Genomic DNA, 21,674 nt, shown 5'->3' with positions numbered 1-21,674 from the left:
AAAAGTAACTCCTTTAAACACAACAGCTGAAAAGGTTACAAAGAGTATCATGATCACAATTAATTAGGGTTATGCAGTGAAACCTAAACCACTTGTAACAGAACACAACTGTCAGTCTTTAAATGTTCCAGAAAGAAAAGGAATAACAGTGCAAGATACTAGTAGTAAAATAAATTACCATACACTCTTCTGTAGTCTTAACTATTAAGTAAAGCGTATTTTATTTGACTCACTATGGCTAAACAGATGGCTATAAAAAGCTCCATTATAAAATCTTGAGTTAAAAACTATTTCATATTTGACAAAAACTGCTACTATGCAAATGGAAGTGGGTTTTAACATACCGTTAAGACTTCTTATGCATCTTATATCTAAATTCTTAAGCAGACTGTCATCTCGTAAGTCCAAGTCTTCTGGAATAGTCTGCAGTGCTAATCTTGCAAACAAAATATCAATCTAAAACAAAAACAAAACTTAATATTCCATATCCATCAAACTATTTTTAAGGCATTTCTTTAACAAAGAAAACACTTAATACTCTTTAAAGCCAGGATCTTCTCATTAACTATCAACAAGACAATGCCTCCAAAAGTCCAAAGTCCATTAATTTATAGCATAGGTATTTTAATCAGAGGTTAAAACATGGCATTATTAAAGAGAACTTGAATAAATACCTACTTGTCATTTTAATCATGCTTACTAAGTTTGACTTACTAAGTTTACTAATGCATCTACTGGATACACTAAATTTGTTAATATATATCTACTACTAGACTATTTAAAATTAACTGTTTAGTTCTCCAGCCATATAAATTATAAATTGATTATATATTGAAAGGTGCCCAACTTGTAAGGTCAACATACTTGTATTTAGCCCAAATATACCCAGCAGTAAAAAGGGGGCTCCTTACATTTAAGAACTTATATATCTATAACATTACGGTAGGGTCCCCCAACTTAGTTTTGACTAAACAGAAACAAAACAAAAATAAACACTAGCTCATTTTGAAGGCTTATAGAATGCAAATGACAAAACAAAACTCCCCCCTACTTTTTTTTAAGTAGGCTCCACACCCAGTGAGGAGTACAGTGCAGGGCCCAAACTCCTGACCCTGAAATCAAGACCTGAGCTAAGACCAAGAGTCGTTGGACACTTAACCAACGGAGCCAGCCACACAGGCACTCCTCCCTTTTTCCCAAGGGAAGGTGAGAGTGTGAACAAACTTAGCATGGATTTGGTCATTATTCCTAAGGGTATGATTTCAAGGTTCCAAAACTTCGGATGCTGCCAGAAATAAGCCTTTTAGAAGATCCCTTTAGAAGGCAGTATTTTAAAAGAGCTTATTGTGAAAAACCATTTAAAACATATACCTACAAAATAGAAAAACAGCTATACACTTTTAAATAATTAACTTGTGGTATAGCATAAATGTTCCAATGAAACAGATTCCAAAGCCCAGTAGCTCCCCCAATTTAGACAAAATAAAGACTATGTACTTATAAAAACAGGTAACTCAAAAAGCAAGTCAACAGAAATTGCCATTTTAAATCAGGATAAAATGATTTTTTTTAATGTTCTAATGTAAAGACATTCCCTAAAACAGTGTACAATGTATGGATAGAAAACTAACATTAAATATTTCAAGTAACCATCTGACTTTCATCTCCATCCTGGAAAGTTCGCTCAACTGAGTTGGGTCTTCCACCAAAAAAAAAAAAAAAAAAAATCCCCCCTCTTTGGTAATGTTCTTTTGGAGAAAGCAAGACACTGCCTTACCTTACAAACTGTTTTATATTTATTTAAACGCTGACAACAAAATCTACCTGAACTTGACAAACCTTTACTAAATTTAACATTTTATGTCTACTTAATTAAGGTTAATCATTCGGCTTTTCAAGGAAGACAGAGCTGGGCATCTTTATGCAGCAACTACAGAAGTCACCTTTTTTTGCAAAACAATTAAGTATTATTCTACTAATTTCCAAATTTTTACAATCTTCACTATCAGTGACTTTCCAGAACCAGTATATATGACAGAAGTAACGTAAATAACTGAAGTTGCTTCACTGTCTTATCAGCTTTGTTCCAACTGCCTTCACCACAATGTTGTGGAGAGCAACAGACAGAAATGAGTATCATCTCAAGAATCTGAACTCATAAATCCTCACCTACCAGAAAATATCTCAGCATACATGCTATCAGGTCACAGTTTTCTCTCAAATTCTTAAATATTTAATTTAAATGAAGTCAAGGCAAAATTCTGTTTGCAAAAATATATCATGTTATCACCTTAATAAGACTAAAAGTATATAAATTTGCATATGGAAAACCTACTTAGTAAACAGTTTTGTAACAGCATTTCCTAGTCAATGTTTAATTATTTCTGTCTATATTTTAGCTCTTAATTTCATGAGGCTCTTTGAAAAAAGACTAAGGGGCACCTGGGTGGCTCAGTCCATTGAGCATCAGACTCTTAATCTCAGGATCGTGGGATTAAGCCCCACACTGGGTTCCGAGCTCAGCAAGGAGTCTGTCTGAGATTCTCTCCCTCTCCCTCTGCCCCAACGCATCTCTCTTACTCTCTAAAATAAATCTCTTTGAAAACAAACAAACAAACCCCACAACACTAAAACTGGGGTGCCTGGGTGGCTCAGTCAGTTAAGCGTCCAACTCTTGCTTTCCACCCAGCTCATTATCTCTGGGTCATGAGACTAAGCCCAATGTGGAGCCTGCTTAGGATTCTCTCTCTCCCTTCCACTCCCTCTAAAAAAAATAAAATTTTAAAAAATTAAAAAGACTAGAACTGATATTCTACTAAGAACAGTCACTTCTAACAAAAAAAATTAATATCACATCGACTTAACAATTAAAGTAATTTTTTAACCTATATCAATCAACATTACACAAGAGCAAGAACTGTCTATTTGAATTATACCTTACCTCTATCCCATCAAAACACAGTTTGATAACTGGTACAAATGCCTCTTCAACAGCCTGTAAGAAAATTAAGTAAGTTTAGTGTCTCTGAAACAACAGATCAGACCTATACTAGTTTTAGTACTTTTAAGTGAATGAGACATTTGCAATTTATAAAACATAACTTAGCATAATGCCTGACATAGACTAGGTTCTCAACAACTAGCTTTAAGACACTAGGCTCTTGAATCAGATAAACCTAGGTTCAAATTCTTGATTTCTGCCACTCAGACATAATCATGGCCACACTGCTTAATATTTATTCTTTTTGCCTTATTTCCTAATCTGAACATGAGATGAAACTTATTTTAGGCTTATAAAGAATAAAATGCAAGCATACATGTTAAGCCCTTAAAGGGTGTCTGGCAAATTACAAGAGTTCAATAAATGACGGCTATACCATAAAATTCACTCAATTTCACTAATTTTTGTAACTCCTCCCCTTTCACCCCAAACATTTACGCACTCTTAAATCTTTTACTTCTTCCTGTAATTTCAACTTATCATAGAATGAGGTGAAAAAGTCACTTCGATCAACATGTCTTGGTGCAACACACAACGCATCAATATCGGCACCTAAAAAAAATTAAGCCCATCAACCACTAATTACTATTACAAAAAAATTAATTTGCATCTTATCATGGCAGTACTTGATGTTGAGAATCTGGTAACATTATACTGGTGAGTCTCTAAAAATGTGCCCTTCCCCTTAAAAAACATTACTGGTCAGTATAGGAAAAACATGATCCTAATTGATGGGATATCTTTTTTCCTGAAGCATCCTCTGTTTGTAGTGGCCCAGGTGACCTGGGAGTCAGAGAAAGGTAACTCAGATAGGACTTTTATGTTAAAGAGAGGGAACTATTCAAGAATATACCCAAAATTTTGATGTCATTAGTCATAACCAAAACAAACAAAAAGTGTTTTTCCCCCCGCACACATATGTGAGCAGTGCTTATAAGCCTCTATCTGGCCCCAAATGAGACCTACAGAATAAACTCCAAAAAGGATCACTGGCAAGAATCCAAAGAGGCACACCATGGTAAGATACTTGTTATTAATTTAGTTCTTGAGAGGAGGCCAGCCTTGAGTGCACAGGGGGAAAACAACAAAGATGGCTTAAATCAATAACTGGGATCATAAAAGGGAGAGATCAATGTGGAATCAGGTCAACATAGTCATTTCCCTAGAAGACTCAATAGCTAAGGCACTATTCTGAAGGCTGTGTATTTAGCATATACGTGAAATGGAGAAAAGCGTGCAGTGCACAGGACACATCAAAAACAAATGCACTAACTACTTACTACTGGAACAGAGCAGTGGGAGATGGGGAGAAGGAAGGATGCCAGAACAAAGAGAACACTATCCTGGCAGATACTTTTAACAAAGAAGCCAGTGGTTAATGGCTGAAGAATCATAATTCTCCCAAGAGACGGCTAGGAGAAACTGCTGAAGTCTACTGTCTCTGTAAGTCTCAGACTTCTATTTGTTACATGAGAATTAGAGAACTGAGGAATAAGTAAGATAATGAGGACCAAAAGCTTATTATTAGTTCAATGCCCAACAAAAAACTCCAATAAATGTTCTCTGCCGTGATAACATTTTCACTGTGTATTTATTTGCATTAGATAAGTACAAGCGTAAGCAAGAAAACATTGACTGTGATCACCAATGGCTGCAGATACACTGTTGTGGTTTGGGTTTTGCTCAACTGTATTTTACAATTAAAAAATCATGGGGAAAAGAATATCCACAGGTCTTTTTAAAACGCTTCCACTCATTTTTGTTCGGATTTCCTAACTTGATATTCTTCAGGGTAGAGGAAATGATACAGAGAGCAACACTGTCCAAAAGAACTCTCCAATGGGAAAAAAGTTCTCTCTTCGCACTTTGCAGCACAGTAGCCACTAGCCACCGTGTTACCGATTGATACTGAAAATGTGGCACTGACTTCTTAAACTGAAGTATAGTTGACATCCAATGTTATATTAGCCTCCAGTGTACAACACAGTGATTCCACAAGGCTACACATTATGCTCTCCTCACCACTTTCAGTGTAGTTACCACCTCTTACTATACAAGGTCGTTACCATACTATTGACTATACTACCTATGCCATACAGAGCTGATTTTTTTAATTTACTTAATACCATATTGATCAGTGCAGGTTTAGAAGGTATCTTTTTTATCTCCTTAACCACCTTTAGGCTCCTGGAAGTACTCTATCTTCCATGCAAACTCACTAAGCTGTACGATACACCACAAGTAACTGCGATGACTTTTAAGAACTAAAGAGTATTCCTTCTCAAGATAATCAAAACAGTATTTACCTTTTGTATGTACTCCTAATCTGTAAGATCCAAATGTAAAAATTTTTCCTCCAACATTTTCAATTACAGATTGTGGAAGATTCTGTTTAAACAAACAAGAAATGGATATTCTGTCAGTGGAGCACAAAAGAAATTATTTCAAATACACTATATGATAATTTTTCAAAAACCCAAGAATTCAGTGCAAATTTATGGAGGGTAAACAAACACTATAAGCTCTACCAAATACCAGGCCTTCATATACCAACCAATTTTGAAATAAAAGCAATTTCCAACTTTTAGTGAACATTCTTTAGTGACCCATACCATTTTAGAATTTTGCCACATTTCTGGAAACTGCTATAAAAGAGGACTATCATACAGGAGAGCATGTGATTCCATAAGAGCGAATGTTAGAAGCGTATTTTATTCATGACCAAGATGATGCACATATCATGAATGTTAGACTATAACAAAAACACATATTCTGATTGCTTAAAAAAGTACATTCAATGATTATACTGAGTATTCCATAGTACATCAGATATAATTTTACCGTATCAAAAGTGACTTTAAGGCCAACACTACTACATAATAGTTTAGATTTCCAAAAGGCTTTGGTGGGATGACTCTGAAAAGAACTAAAACTTACTGATAGTTTCCTAGAGTAGAAACACCAAGAAAAAGGAGAAAGGAAAGCATTTAAAAATCATCTTCCTGACCCTGGTACTACTGTAAAGTACTATGATGAGTACTTAATGCCACTGGTGGTAAGGATGATACCTGTCCAAACAAAAAACAATTTTAATGTGTGCTTGGTCAATGGTTTTCTTCACTTTCTAATTCCTCAATAAAGTTTTATTCAGTACCAAAACACCAATCACTCCTCCTCACTTCCCCCAAGTAACATAAACGAAAGTGTTACTTCATACTCCAAAACCTTAAAAGTAAATTGTAAAGATTCAGGGCCTCCCTTGTTTTTTGAGGGCACATTTAATCATCACTTATAGAAAAAGGATCATCTAGATATATAACATTTGTCTTCCTACATTTAGGAATCTAAAACACTCACTTTGCAAGGCTGGCCTGGTTATTTAAATTAAGCCAGCAAGATGTTGCAGGAATAGGCCTACAAAGGGAGTTAGGAAGGAATGAGAACAATGATCGACGGACTTTTCTAGTAAAGCAAATCTTTTGGATAAGTGCACTCTAAAGAACTGTCCAATACAGTAGCCACTATACTGTGAAATATATATATGTATATATAGTGAAAAAGAGCCAGCCTGGCTGAGGAACTGGATATTTAATTTTAGTTCATTTAAACTGAAACAGCCACATGTCGCTAATGGCTACTGTATCAGCACACATTTACACATTAGTATGTTTATAGCTATTTTAATAATTTTAACCCAGAAATTAAGATGCCTTAATTCAGGTCACCAAAAAAAATTACAAAATCTTTTTTTTTTTTTTTTGGTACAGAATATTAGACAGCAAACAAGACAACCTAAGTAAAATTCAAATGTCATACAATCCTCCCTCCCCCTGCCAAAATACCATAAATCAATTGGAACTATCTATTAAATCACTGCTTTTCAACCAGGGATGACTACACTCCTCCGGGAACATACAGCAATGTCTGGAGACGTTTTTGGTCATAATTTGGAGAGACGGGGGCAGGGGCAGTGCATCTAGTAAAAAGGGGCCAGGGATGTGTTTTGCTTAACATCTTACGATGCACAGGATGGCACCCTAAAAAAGAATTAATCTGATCCCAAAATATCAACAGTGTCAACATCAAGAAATCCTGTATCAAGTCTTAAAACTAACCAGCTGGGGAAGAAATTTTCTCTACAAAAGGCAGACACAAAAACTTATGAAGCCTAACCTCAGTCCCTTTCTCTAACCAACTTACTACCTACAGTTAAGCTATAAAGAAAAGGACACTGATAAATCTGAACAGGAATGAGCATTACTTTCATTCATCCAAACACATTTTCTTGCCCTTAGTAAAACCAGCAGGAAGAACTCTATCAAGAATTACTGCTTAAAGAAACTTACTGAAGTAAGTACCTGAAACAAAACTATCAATGAGGTAGTACTCACATTTCACATTAAATAAATCTAAGTTTTAACTTTGTCTACTTGACTATGGCTTTAAACTTAAATATTTAAAAAATGCCATTAAAACAAAGCTGTATTTCCTATAGAGGGTTAAGGAAACACTAAGTTCAATAAATGAGTAAAAAATACTTAAACTTGGACATCTGCTGCTCACCTCAAAATGAACTTCCTTTTTAAAATCCCATTCATGGGGTGCCTGGGTGGCACAGTCAGTTAAGGGTCTGACTCTTTATTTCAGCTCAAGTCATGATCTCAAGGTCCTAGGATCAAGCCCCATATCCAGGCTCCATGCTGCGTGGGAGTATGCTTGAGAGTCTCTCTCCTTCTGCACTGCCCCCCTCCCCCCCCTCTAAAATAAATCTTTAAAAATAAATAAAATCTCATTTGTATCAGGAATTCTATCAATTAGTGGGGCGCCTGGGTGGCACAGCGGTTAGGCGTCTGCCTTCGGCTCAGGGCGTGATCCCGGCGTTATGGGATCGAGCCCCACATCAGGCTCCTCCGCTATGAGCCTGCTTCTTCCTCTCCCACTCCCCCTGCTTGTGTTCCCTCTCTCGCTGGCTGTCTCTATCTCTGTCGAATAAATAAATAAAATCTTTAAAAAAAAAAAAAAGGAATTCTATCAATTAGAAACATGCAGTACACTAGTCCCCCGTTTAGAACACTCCTTCTATTGCTGAAGTTTTAATCAGGTGCTTGAAATATATATATGCTGTTTTGAGAAAACAGTATTATAAATCTGACTCAAACCAAAAGACTTTCTTCTATGTTAATCCCCTCTTTCAAGTTTTCTTCAATCTTTGGTTCTCTTTCCATCAATTTTTCAGTTGTATTATAGATTAAATATGCATTTTGCACTGTGCTGAGAAAATTATCACTATTTAAGCAATTTTTTAATATCATCTCTACCCCCAACATGTGACTCAAACTTACGACCCCAAGATCAAGAGTTGCACCCTCTACAGACTAAGCCAGCCAGGCGACCCTATGCAATTTTAAAAAATGGGTCAAATGAATTCCACACACAACTCTAAGAATACAACTCCTTTACCACAAGCCCAGTCACAGGTTTATGAACTGTATGTATGATTTTTCATAATAAAGTTTTAGGAATTCAGTGAATATGATAAAAAACTAAACAGAGGGGCGCCTGGGTGGCACAGCGGTTAGGCGTCTGCCTTCGGCTCAGGGCGTGATCCCGGCGTTATGGGACAGAGCCCCACATCAGGCTCCTCCGCTAGGAGCCTGCTTCTTCCTCTCCCACTCCCCCTGCTTGTGTTCCCTCTCTCGCTGGCTGTCTCTATCTCTGTCGAATAAATAAATAAAATCTTAAAAAAAAAAAAACCTGAACAGATACTCAGTTTGAGAGTGTAATATCTGAAAACCTAAAAACTGTTCATTGCCATAGGATTGATGAAAAGGTAACAAGATTCTCAAATATTTAATATACATTTTTAAAGCATCTCTTCAGGGAAATATCTATTATTTCTGTGAAGCATAGTTTCAGCTTTAAATATCGCAACAAAAAAGTACTTATAAAAATCACTGAATTCAGTTCAGTTTTCCCTGCTTTCAAAATAACTAGAAACAAAATATAAATTCTGTTATCAAATAGTCTAAAACGGACTTTGCGTTAAAGACTCTAAATCCACGCTAATGAGAACAGCTTACTACTTAAGACTGCTGCTGTTCAGTTGGCAAATTACTTCATATACAAATAAGTCACCTTACCTTGCTTTCACTGATTTCTCGTATCCACTCTTTTACCAGGTTATTTAATTTTCCCAAAATTAAAATCCTGTTGATAGAGCAAATATCGATCAAGTATCAAGTTGTTTCATTACTAATTAAAATGAAAATCAGTTCTCAATAGGTGGCTCCCTAAATTTTAACCAGTTTTTAAGATACCAGAAAGTAAGTACACACTAGTTAACTATATGTAGGCACTGTAACACTGGGTAAGGCATTCCTTTAGCTGAGTAATAAGCTTTCCCCTTCTGACAATTCTGTACTGTAATAACCAAAAGCATCAAAAATCAAAAGGGAATAAAATTCATTGTAGAAAAAAAGTTTTTTCTAAGCATCGGTCTTGCTCAAGACAGATTTCAGGGAACAATTCTGAGTAGATAATGCCTCAAAAATTAATTTATTACACTGATAAAAAATTATAAATTAAAAGAAAAACATATATGTGTGTATTCACCTGCGCTGCAGTTCCTCTTCCTCTTCAAAAACCCCAAAGGGCTTCAGAGTCTCAATTAGTTTCTGTGTAAGCAGGCAGTCAGTCTCCTTGGGGGCTGCTAAGCTGATAGGAGAGGTAATGCCATAGTGCTTCTGGGGCGGCTGTGTTTGTTGTGATCCCTGCGTTGTAACTGGACTACAAAACAAAATTAGATTAAATTACTACTAAAGAATTTCTACAATTTGAGACAAACTGCTTGACTAGAAAAAACTGCTTCAGTAAAATGCATTTCTAAACACAGTTGGTTCCCTGCCATACCCAAAAAGACTCCTTTCAAAAGATATCTTACAACAAAAAGTAACCAACCAAAAGCAAGCGACTCAAAAGAAAACTCTGTATCTCTTCCCACTCCACGGATTTTAACGTTTTCATTACCTAAATATCTAAATAAGCTATAAGAATCCATATCAAATATACTGGTAGAGAAAACACAATCTAGAATATGGTGAACTGAGAAACGACTTCTTGAAAAGGAGCCAAAATCTGTTGTATTGTTATTTCTAAAGCACAGACAAACACACTACAAAAACACTATAACCAATACAAGAGACTCCCCACAAACAGAACTTAGTATCTGACTCACAGTGAATAAAATTTATAAAATACAGGGTAAATAACAAAGATAACTTGAGGAATGGGGGGCAGTGTAGTCACACTAAGCTTATTACACATTTCTGGTGAGAGATTCACACTTCAACAGTGATGCTAGTCTAAAAGGTTTTTTTTTCCCCCATTTTAAGGGAAATTCCAGACTTTTGTTTACAATCAGTAGGATTTTACTATAACTGGTTAAATACAAAAAGGCATGGCATGCTTGAAATGTTTTAGGAAATTAATTTGACCCGAGTATTTTTCAATGAAACTCATTCTTGTTCTTATTCTCTTTGTTAAAATAATTGTAAGTCAACGGATGAGAGCTCCAAAGATAAGTAGCACAATTATTACATAAAAACTAACAAGTCAAATACCATACAAAATGAGGAATGGGCTAAGAACCTAACATCTGGATCAATTATTTCTCCCAAATCTGTTCCTTAAAAAATTAAAGTGTTTGTTTTACATACACACATACACACACCCCTACTTTTCTTCCCAAGTTCTAAGTATGTATTTTTTTTTATACTGAAGAGAAAAAAAAAAAAATGAAGTGCAATACTTAAGCAATAACATGCCAAATCCAAGAATCCTATGCAGGGAAGTCCCAATACGCATTTAATACCTATCCACTGGGTTCTGGTTTATACAGTGACTGCTGGACAGTGTTCTGTATTTTGTCTTCTGATACCAACACAGAACTAAGAATGCCAGGAAACCCATACTGCTTGTTTCTAAATTAGCCATTGGTCTGTATATTCTCTAGTCAATGTTTCCTGGTCTAGTTATGCACTGTCTCAATTTCAATCCAGGTTTTATAGTAATATTTACTAAATAAATATAAATCAGATATATTATCTGCTGCAGCAATTAACTCATCTCAGATCCTTGGTCCTACTCCTGTAACCTAAACTGCAAAGTTATATAAACGCTATGTTAATTCCCAGAGCTGGGGATCCACATGAGCACCAAGCTCAGACTAAATATCTTAATGTTCTATTTTTCAAATTTATGTAGCATCTCCTATGATTAAAATATACAAATTAAACTAAGTGTAAATGCATTCATAATGTCTTGGTCAGTACATATTTTTGCCAATAAACAGTTATCATCAGGTTCCATAAAAGTGATTATCAAAAAGGTAGCCCTCGGGGTGCCTGGGTGACTCAGTCGGTTAGGTGGCTGCCTTCAGCTCAGGTGATGAAGATTCCAGGGTCCTGGGATGGATCCCTGCATGGCTGGGCTCCCTGCTCAGCGGGGAGCCTGCTTCTCCCTCTCCCTCTGCCTGCTGCTGCTCTGGCTTGTGCTTGCTCGCTCTCTCAAATAAAACCTTTAAAAAAAAAAAAAAAGGCAGCCCTCAAAACTGCCTAACCATCTGAGAATTCTCCTTCACACCACACATACTCTGATCTCAGATAAATCAGGTATTAAATGGAAACAGCACACTTATCACATATTCCAAAGTGATTATATTCTCTCCTATTTTTCATTGCTTCATGAGTTTCCCCAAGTAAACTAGACTACCACAGATTATGACTACCACAGGATTATGAATACTTTAATAAATTATTTTAACATGAGTAGAGCCAGAAATGAAAACAAGTGCAAGTTCATTCTAGCTAGACTTGGTTCAAGCAAAGTGAGCTTTCAAGTCAAGTGTGAACTGAATTCATGTTTTCATAACTTCAGGTAATAAACCTCTAGTGGATTGTTTTTTGTTTTGAGCAAGTAATACGTTTCTCTGCATTCATGCCTTTCAATCCATTGCCAGTTAAGTTGGATCACCAGCAAAATAGGAGTACTTACTCTCTGTAAAGTTAAGGCTCACTTATCTTTCCCATTTTTTTTCTTTCTCAAATATTCAGGTTTTTCACTGTCACACAAAAAACAATGCTTGGAAAGGCACTGTCTACTTCAAAAATATCACCAGAATATTACGATAACAACTCACATTTCTAAATTCACACTAAGTCTGCTCACCCTAATTTGAAAAATATGTTGATTTCTATGAGTTTCCACATTAACATTTTGATGGGGAAACAAATTAGATGCAAATTATAGCATTTTTATTTACTTTATTCAAAATATCATCACATCATCTAAAATAAAGATCACATTTGTCCCATCTAACTCAGGAAAGAACATAAGAGCATATGTCTGTCTACACATGTATACATACAGAACATATTATCTAATTCAAGTACAAGTATAGAGCATATACTAACTCAAGAACGCATATAAAAAAATAAAAATGAATCAAAACCGAGTAAGAGAAAAGAAAGAAATACATACTCTGAAAGTTACAAGATACCTGTGCCTCCAATAAAAATGGTTTAATCGTGCTTAAATAGCTGGACTAGAAATTCCAAGCTGCCATATGCTTTGAATGTCCAAAATGTCCCAAGTAGAAATGCAAACCATGACACTGTACTTTAAACGGAGGTTTAAAGTCAAGTTTTCCATTCAATTTTAGTATTAGAAATCAAGCAGAGTGATAAAACAAGGATCTTTTATTTGCTGTTCTAACAAAACAAAAATACACATTCCAATACTGAGTAATTTAAAGAACTCTGCTTATAGACCCTATCCTGGAACAATACACCAGACAGCTATCAATCTCAAGAATGCAGAGTTCTTCCTCCCATTCTCAAACACATTAGATATCTGCCCATATCTATCACTTTCTATCAAATTTTTTACTAGCATTTAGTTTTCTTCAGACACTGTTCTATTTTAAAAATAAAATTCTAGGGGCGCCTGGGTGGCTCAGTCGTCAAGCGTCTGCCTTCGGCTCAGGGCGTGACCCCAGAGTCCTGGGATCGAGCCCCTACATTGGGCTCCTCCGCTGGGAGCCTGCTTCTTCCTCTCCCAATCCCCCTGCTTGTGTTCCTTCTCTTGCTGGCTGTCTTTCTCTCGTCAAATAAATAAATAAAATCTTAAAAGAAAAAAAAAGCTTTAAAAAAATAAAAATAAAAATAAAATTCTACAATTACATAAAACAAAGAAAAAACAGACTAGATACAGAGCTACAGTATCCATGACTTATTAAAATTTCCTTCAGGTTTTTACTATGAAGAACACTTGTGCTTTTCCTGAGCAGTTTATTTTCATCTCATGAACATGATTTATCTTTACTTTTAGGGTACTCTGAATTCTCAGAGTGAAACTGGTAGCCATCCAACAAGTTCTCTACTCTACACAATCTAAGTATCACTGTATCTCTGTTAAGAACTTGTACCCTAGGGGCGCCTGGGTGGCTCAGCCGTTAAGCATCTGCCTTCAACTCAGGGCGTGATCCGGGCATTGTGCGTCGAGCCCCCGCATCAGGCTCCTCCCCTATGAGCCTGCTTCTTCCTCTCCCACTCCCCCAGCTTGTGTTCCCTCTCTCGCTGGCTGTCTCTTTCTCTGTCAAATAAACAAATAAAACCTTAAAAAAAAAAACAAAAAACTTGTACCCTAATTTCTTGCTGTTTTATAGCTTTACCCGTATTTTCCCTTTTCACCCAACATTTAATGCAGAACATTTTGCTCCTTTTTAACATGTGACTAAAGCATTCTGTCTTAATCCCTTCTGGATCAGAGTAAGATATAAATACATACCTACAATTTATAGTACATATCCGAATTTTGCCCCCTCTCAAAATGACAAATGACAGCATCCCCATCCCACTTGTTCTGGTGAATAAGAAGAGTGGCATCTGGGGGGCCCAGAGTGTTAAGTATTTTCAGAATTTTTCTCTCAGCCTTAGAACACAGGATATTTTCTTTACAATATTTAAGATATTTTCATCAAAGCAAAGCTTACACAGGACACATGCCCATTTTTCTTTTTTTTTTTTTTTTTTTTTTAGCTTTAACATTCTGTGTAACAAGTCCATTCCAACTACTCTAGTTTTGACTCTTGGCACCTTGTTCTCACTCCTTCTTTCTCCCTTGTCATGCCAGTCCACCATCCATACTGCTACCAAGTACATCTTCCTAAAACAGCTTCCTTAAAAACCTCCATGATTTCTGGTATGGGAATTCAAAACTCTTGTCTACAAAGTCTGCTCTCAACTCAGAAGCAATCTGCTTAAGTAGAAAGAAAGAAAGCAGGCCTGATTTCACAGCTACTAGTTATGTATCACTCTGGTTTCACTTCTGTCACTATTATCTGTAAGCTGTACCTCCAAAAATTTCTCTCTCTTCTCTACATTGGATGGCAAACTAGGAATTTAAAAACTATAGCACATCTATAACACTAAAGAGCAGTTTCCAAACACAGAAAGTTTTAATACAATACTCAAAGAAAAGCCCATCCTTTCCCAATGTTAGGCTGTGCATAACGTGACTCTAATTGGGATAAATATTTAGGTACTTAGAATACCACATTTTTGTGAAATTAGTATATGACTGACTATAGGTTGCTTATTTCAGCTATATATCTATTTCAAAAGTTTAGGCATCTAACTTAATAAGTATACTCTGAAATATCGAGAACCACTCTGGTACAGTAATTATAAAGCTAACTCAAACAGTATAAGTTCCCATGATGTTAACTGTAGTTTAGTGGCCATATAGCCAAAGTATGATCATTCTTTAGATAAATTATACTAATAACCATTTCTTTTTTGTTTTGTTTTTTAAGATTTTATTTATTTATTCGACAGAGAGAGAGACAGCCAGCGAGAGAGGGAACACAAGCAGGGGGAGTGGGAGAGGAAAAAAGCAGGCTCATAGCAGAGGAGCCTGATGTGGGGCTCGATCCCATAATGCCAGGACCACGCCCTGAGCCGAAGGCAGACGCTTAACCGCTGTGCCACCCAGGCGCCCCCCTAATAACCATTTCAAGTCACTGAGGAAAGTACAGAACACTCAAATGGGTTTGGTTATCCATTGTAAAGTCTAAATTCCAGATGTCACGATATTTCAAAATATTGAAGAATCAGAAATATTTCAAAATATTAAAAACACTATTTTCAGACCATATTTAAGCAAGACACATAAAACTCAAAAGCCATACAGAAAAAGATTTACCTACATAAAAATATTATAGCTTTTATACAACAAAAATATATTATAAGCGAAGTTAAAACAAAATAAGTGAGGAAAATACATGTAACCTATCCCAAAAGAGTAACAGTCTCAATGTAGAGAGTTGTTAAATCAACTAAAAAAAAGTTTCACTGCACATCAGGCAAGCAAATCAGGACAACTAGTTTCCTGTCAGACTGCAGAAAAACAAAGTTGATACACATCTGGTAAAAATGAAAGAGCTATTATAAAACTACAGTATTGGTAATGGTGTAAGAAAACGAGCGCTCTTACCCATCACAATGCAAATGAACGTAATTTTAAAAAGCAACTTGGCAATATTCATTAAAATAAAAATGTATCCATTTTAAAAGTTTATGTTCAGCAACTTCACCTCTAGCAATTTATCTTACAGAAATATCAAGACACAAGACAAACCAAAGGCCCTGAAATTGGGACACACGTTCTTTTTAATTCACAACACAGTTTCAATATAAACTCTAACACAAAAATCCAAATTTCCAGCAGCTTGCGGGATAGGAGTACAATGGATTGTAAGACAGGTCAAACATGGGCCTAAAATCCTGTACAGCAACAATACACTTGAAATTAGCAGTGCCTATCTCAGGTTTATCCCCTATGGGGGGTGGACATGCTTGGTATTTGTAAATACCTCTGTCACTCCACAGGTTCTAGAATTTGACCCTTCTCATAGGAATAATACAAAAAGACATCCAAGGTTGTTCACTGGAGGACTGTATACAATGTACTAACTGGAAACCACCTAAATATCCATTAATATAATATAGGACTGGTTAATTACAGTACACTCTTACAACATGATACTATGCCACATAAAAAGAATGAAGTGATTATTACATGCAGTAGCACAGAAAGATGCCCACAATATATCAGCTGAAAAAAAGCTGTGGAATATAATAATTATAATAGTATTTATTGAAACCTCAACATATTCTAGGTAGCATGTCAAGCACTTTACAATATTCCCAACTGTTCCTAACAACTCTACTATTAACTGTCTCCATATTACAGATGAAGAAAGTAGAGAAACAACGGCTTATCTAAATTCACTGGGCCAGGATAAGAACCCAGCACCTAACCTCTATGCCGAAGTACCTTTATACATCATTTACAATACATAGTTTTATATACTTAAAAGTTATTTGTTTTTATGTCTACGGATACATAAAAACACACCAGAAAGAACGAAGATAGAATTTACACTTTGCACTTTATGAAGGTTTGTTTCAACTTGTTAAATTATTTTTTAAATTAAATATAAATGACGCCATACAAAAGGTGAAAATCATCTAATTCTACTATTTATTCACCATTAAATTAGGTTAGTGATAGTAAGGAGGCCAAAATCATGCCCTAAAATTACTCCCTGGCAGCAAGAGACACCAAATAAATGTTCAATTTAAAACAATAATTAGTATTTTGATTGTTAGATTTAATAAATCCGTTTATGCTAATCAAAGCAATTATCTTAAAGTGAAATAAACAAGACTTTAAAAAATGGATTTTTTCCCATGCAATACTGCATTCAGAAATAGTTAAGTACAGCAAACCATGTTTTCATTGTTCCAGAAAACTGCTAAGGCATTCAAGGTTATCAAACTTCATCAATCCAGTTTTTCTAAAAGCATCTTTTTCTAATTTAACTTAATTTTGCCAAAAAGTATAGCCTAATAAATTAGGCTAAAATTTACTGAATTCCTAAATATGTATGAAAGACAACACTAAGATCAGGAATACAAAGATAGTCTCTGCTCTCAGTGACAATCTCAGATTTGGTCTGGGACTCAGAACCTTAAAAAAAACAAGTAAGTGCAAAGTAAAAGCTTAAAATAAATACTACAGAAACAAAGAATCAAGGCTATGCCAAAGAAAATCATTAAGGAGGTGTGCACTCCAAATGACTTTGATGGGGGGTAGGAGGGAAGGCAGTCTAGGCAGATGACTAACACAGAAAAGGAAAGGACAACAAACCACCAATAGTGTTTTACCCAATAGTTAATGTTTAATGACTTTGCACCCCAATTTAAACAAAGCTCACACTACTGATGAATCCCTGCCTCCTCATATTGGGCATGTGGAATATGCTGTGGCCTAACAGTATCAACAAAGTCAAAATTCATAGCTACCAGCCAATAGAAAACACTTTATCATTTCTTCCTAGCTTTACTCATGTTAAAACTGAAATCTTAATTTGCCTGATAGTCTTCTTTGGAAGCAATCAGATAAATCACAAAAACATATTTAATGTAACAATTCACCACAATATAATTTGCTGCAAAGAGGCCTTAAACATCATGTGCCCACTGGGATTAAGGAGGAAAGAAAGCACACCAGACAGAAATGGAATAAGGGTCTGAATATTCATTCAGATTAATTCTTAACAGAAATAATATAATCTCTTTCACAAAAAGTTTAACATAGGATGTTTTAATTTTACTAGTAGCTTAGTCAAGCCTAGAACCAAGACCCTGTATCTGATCACTAAGAAATTTTACCAAGAATCACTAATTCACCCCCCACGTGTTCTGTGTAAGTGGTACCAAACACATTTACAACCTCGCCATTCTCCTAAAATATGTATTCGAGGTCAATCAGCCGGTATTTAGGAGGCAGCAGCAGAGGTCCCAGTAATAATTTACGCTCAAAGGGACTAAATTATGATGAATCCCAAGGCCAAACTTTGGAAATGCAAGGCTGGTTATGCAGGGGAAGGGTACTTGTTACTCAGTTACAAAAATGACGAAGTTATTCTTCCTTCCTAAGGTCACCTCCAACTGCCCCCTTGCCCTCTTTCTCCCAAAGAGCTAGAAGTAAAAAACCTGTCAGACCATAGTACTCATGCATCAGTTTGCCAACTACAAACTGAAAATGAAGAAAATGTAAATAAAACAGAAAATCTGAAAAAGTATAAAGATGGATTAGAAAGAATGGTCAAAAATACGTTGTCATAGTATTGTAACACGTTAACTTCAGGAAATGCAAGATGTTTCTGAGGACCAAAATGACAAGACCACTATTCTTTTACAACCCCAAAATTATAAACGCCATCATAAAATACAAGAAGCTGGTTTCTGGACAAAACACAGTGGGAATACGAATTTGAAAGACAATTCTGTGACAGAAAAGAGGTAGAAAATAAAGATATCTAGCAAAATCCTTACATTTTTCCTTTCCCAAATCCTTAAATTTCCACAAATGAGAAGGTTATATAATTCTGCAGACCTACAACCCAAAGATTAAAAAATAACACATTCCACAGAAGGCAGTGGTCACAAAATGAGAGTGTAGAGTGGTAAATCTGTACGTGGCTTTAAATAAATAAACCTAAAAATACACTCTAAGATCTCAGGTTCTGTAGTATATTACACTTTATGTATACTATACATATATAATACATGTCACCAGTATATTAAAAAAAAACTTGAGATTCAAATATTCTACACGCAAGAAATGTGATATTGAAAATTAATTCTGCTCCAACTGAACTGATGAAACATAGTTCCCAACAAAGTCCATAGCAGATGGTATAGTACTAGAATGAGAAGGGTACATGGAACCCACAGCTGAATTAAGCCCCAATCTACAACTTAAGCACCCTTAAGACCCTGGACAAGCGACTACTTTAAGCCTCAATTTAACTAACTTTATTTTTATTTATTTATTTATTTGACAGAGAGACAGAGCGCACACACACGAGCGCAATCACAAGCAGGTGGAACAGCAGAAGGAGAAGCAGACTCCCATCTTGGTAGGGAGCCTGATGCGGGGCTCTATGCCAGGACCCCGGAATCATGACCTGAGCTGAAGGCAGACACTTAACGGACTGAGCCACCCAGGCACCCCTCAATTTAATCAACTTTAAAGGGAACTAATATCTCCTGCAGTTCTGCTGTTTTACAAATCATAAACTGAGAATGTGCATTTAAAGGTGCTGATTAATCAGAACAATGAACACACAAAACAAAAAACATGCCTCCAACTCCACCAAAATGGGAAATACTAGGAATCCAAATGGCTTCATTCTGGCCAGAAGGCTTTCACCTGAGAGGGGCAGGGTAGGGAATGGGGTGACTAGGGAATAGGAACTGAATTCAGGTTCATATATTCAATTCCAATATCTCCTAACTTCTCCATCAAAAAGCATGAACTGAGAACAGACTTAAGGTAATACACCACATTCCAAAACCATAGCCAACATTTATTCCGCAGCAAACAATTCAAATCTCTAAATCCTAAAATCTGAAAACCAAAATCATTCTGTTAGAAGTTATCTTCCCTAAAGGTTATCCAATTAATTGTTTTGCATCGACAACAACAAAAAATCTTTAAACCACATGTATGTCCATCCCTCCACACTATCCAAAAACCACCCAGAAAGGCTGCAATGACATCACCACTGGAAACAGCCCTTGGTGCAGCAGTTAGCTGTTCCTGTAAGGCAGCAATTCCCAAGTTCTCAAACTTTTTGGTCACAGACTCCTTTTACAATTCTTAAGACGTATTGAGGACCCCAAAGATCTTTTGCTTACATGGATTATGTCTGCCCATATTTACAGCATTGGAATTGTAACTGGGATAAATTTTTAAATGTTTATGTATTAAAGTAACAAATCTATTACATGTCAATATAATTTTTTTAAAACTGTCTTCCAAAACAAAAAATTTAGTGACACTAATCCTACTGCTTTGCATTTTTGTAAATCTCTTTAATTATGGCTTACTCAAAGACAGCTGTATTCCTCTATCTGCTTCTGCATTCAATCCCTTTGACAAGTTGTTTTGGTAAACACATATGAAGAAAACCTGGCATCACACCATCCTAACTGGAAGAGTATTTCAATGTCCTTGTCAAATAATTGAGGATATTCTTCTATGATACTACACCAAAACTCCACAAGTGGTATTTTATTGAAGATTAGTTACAGTATCAAAGCTGAAACCGTATCAATAAACCCCTTATACTACTGCATTAAAATCCATTGGTCTGGGGCGCTTTGCAGGTGGAGCCTGTGACTCTTGATCGCAGGGTTGTGGGTTCAAACCCTATGTTGGGTGTACAGATTACTTAAAAATAAAATCTTAAAAAAAAATCCACTGATCTACACTGCACTTTGAATGTACCTTTTACTGATGTATGATTTTTATGACATCAAAATTAAGCTTATCTTCCAAATGTTGACACATTAATACAAAGTATATTTTTTAAAAACTGGTATCATTAATATCACTACCAATATAATCAGAACTATTTTTCAACTAGTAGGAAGCTGTCAAGCTCACAATGACAGAAACAAGCCTTCCAAAATTCTCGTTTTTAATCTTCAAGTTCAAATTTATCATTTGGCCACCAATGCTGTCAGCTGTTTTCCTTAAAGAGACAGGCTCACTTCATTTTTAGGAAAATGCTAAATGGTCCAAGTGTCAATACCCACAGTTCATCATTTGTTTTTTCAGATAAAAGAGCTCCAAGAGAAAAATACTAGTTTAGCTCACAAATTAATCAGACATATGCTTTTCTCAAAACAACCATTTACTTTTTAGTATACAGCTTTATGTGTTCTTCCCAATTTATCAAGGCTTATGCAAGACATAAATTCGAGAGTCAGAATTTATTAAAATTAATGTGTTTTACTGTTTCATCAAGAACTTTTTAAAATGTGTTATTTGTATGATAAAGGAATACAATGACTACTAGTACAATATGGTGCCTATGCCTCCATTTTTCCTAAGGCAAGAAGAGCATTATCCACTACTGCGTTCACACGATCGATGCAAATGTCAATAGAGTAAAAAAGACATAACATTTCAGCACTATTATGAAAATAGTTTGAAATTTATGTTCTCCTTAAAAGTATCTCAGAGATCCCCGGGGTTCCACAGATCACAATGTGAGAATCACTGGTACCCATCACCACCCACCAACAGATTCCAGTTCTACTTGCTATGACTTCATGAAGTTCTTTTTTTCTGACTGCTCCAAATATTTGGGAGAAAAGCTACTGTCTCCCCCAAGTCTTGCTAAATATCTCTTCCAGTAACTTTAACAACATTCTATGAATGTGGTATGAATGTTAGGTCATTGACGATGGTTACTCTCAAAATCTTTATTACACTTGTGATAGCCAGAACTGAGCTGATGCAAATAATTGATCTGTCCAGCATAGAGTAGGGCAGAAATCACAATACAGTTCCCAGAAAGGCTTTATACTCTATTAATGCAGTGATTCTCAACAAGGAGAATCTTGCCAGGGTACACCTAGCAACATCTGGAGAGAGACATTTTTCAGTTGTCACTAGTGGAGAGATGGGAGGTGGGGCTCCTGAAATCTAGTAGGTAAAGGCCAAGGATGCTGTTCAACACCTTACAACACAC

The 21,674-nt window shown here is 35.9% G+C and overlaps 1 protein-coding gene across 6 annotated transcripts in view; it reads right to left on the bottom strand.

Moving 5' to 3' along the window:
• The window catches only part of PAPOLA (poly(A) polymerase alpha), a 55,472-nt gene that overhangs the window by 31,125 nt on the left and 2,673 nt on the right, over nucleotides 1-21,674 (bottom strand). For all 6 annotated transcript variants that reach the window (XM_045815817.2, XM_045815819.2, XM_045815821.2 and 3 more), the window contains exons 2-7: nucleotides 9,614-9,787; nucleotides 9,142-9,208; nucleotides 5,308-5,389; nucleotides 3,444-3,553; nucleotides 2,942-2,995; nucleotides 345-456 (exon numbers count right to left, since the gene is read on the bottom strand). In XM_045815817.2, the coding sequence (XP_045671773.1) occupies nucleotides 345-456; nucleotides 2,942-2,995; nucleotides 3,444-3,553; nucleotides 5,308-5,389; nucleotides 9,142-9,208; nucleotides 9,614-9,787 (599 nt within the window). The remainder of the gene's footprint in view (nucleotides 1-344; nucleotides 457-2,941; nucleotides 2,996-3,443; nucleotides 3,554-5,307; nucleotides 5,390-9,141; nucleotides 9,209-9,613; nucleotides 9,788-21,674) is intronic.

The sequence above is a fragment of the Ursus americanus genome, chromosome 26, assembly GCF_024610735.1.
Source record: "Ursus americanus isolate L20-20 chromosome 26, mUrsAme1.1.p, whole genome shotgun sequence".
Lineage (NCBI taxonomy): Eukaryota > Metazoa > Chordata > Mammalia > Carnivora > Ursidae > Ursus > Ursus americanus.
The sequence above is the reverse complement of the archived record's forward strand: the minus strand, read 5'-3'. Positions and strand labels throughout refer to the sequence as shown.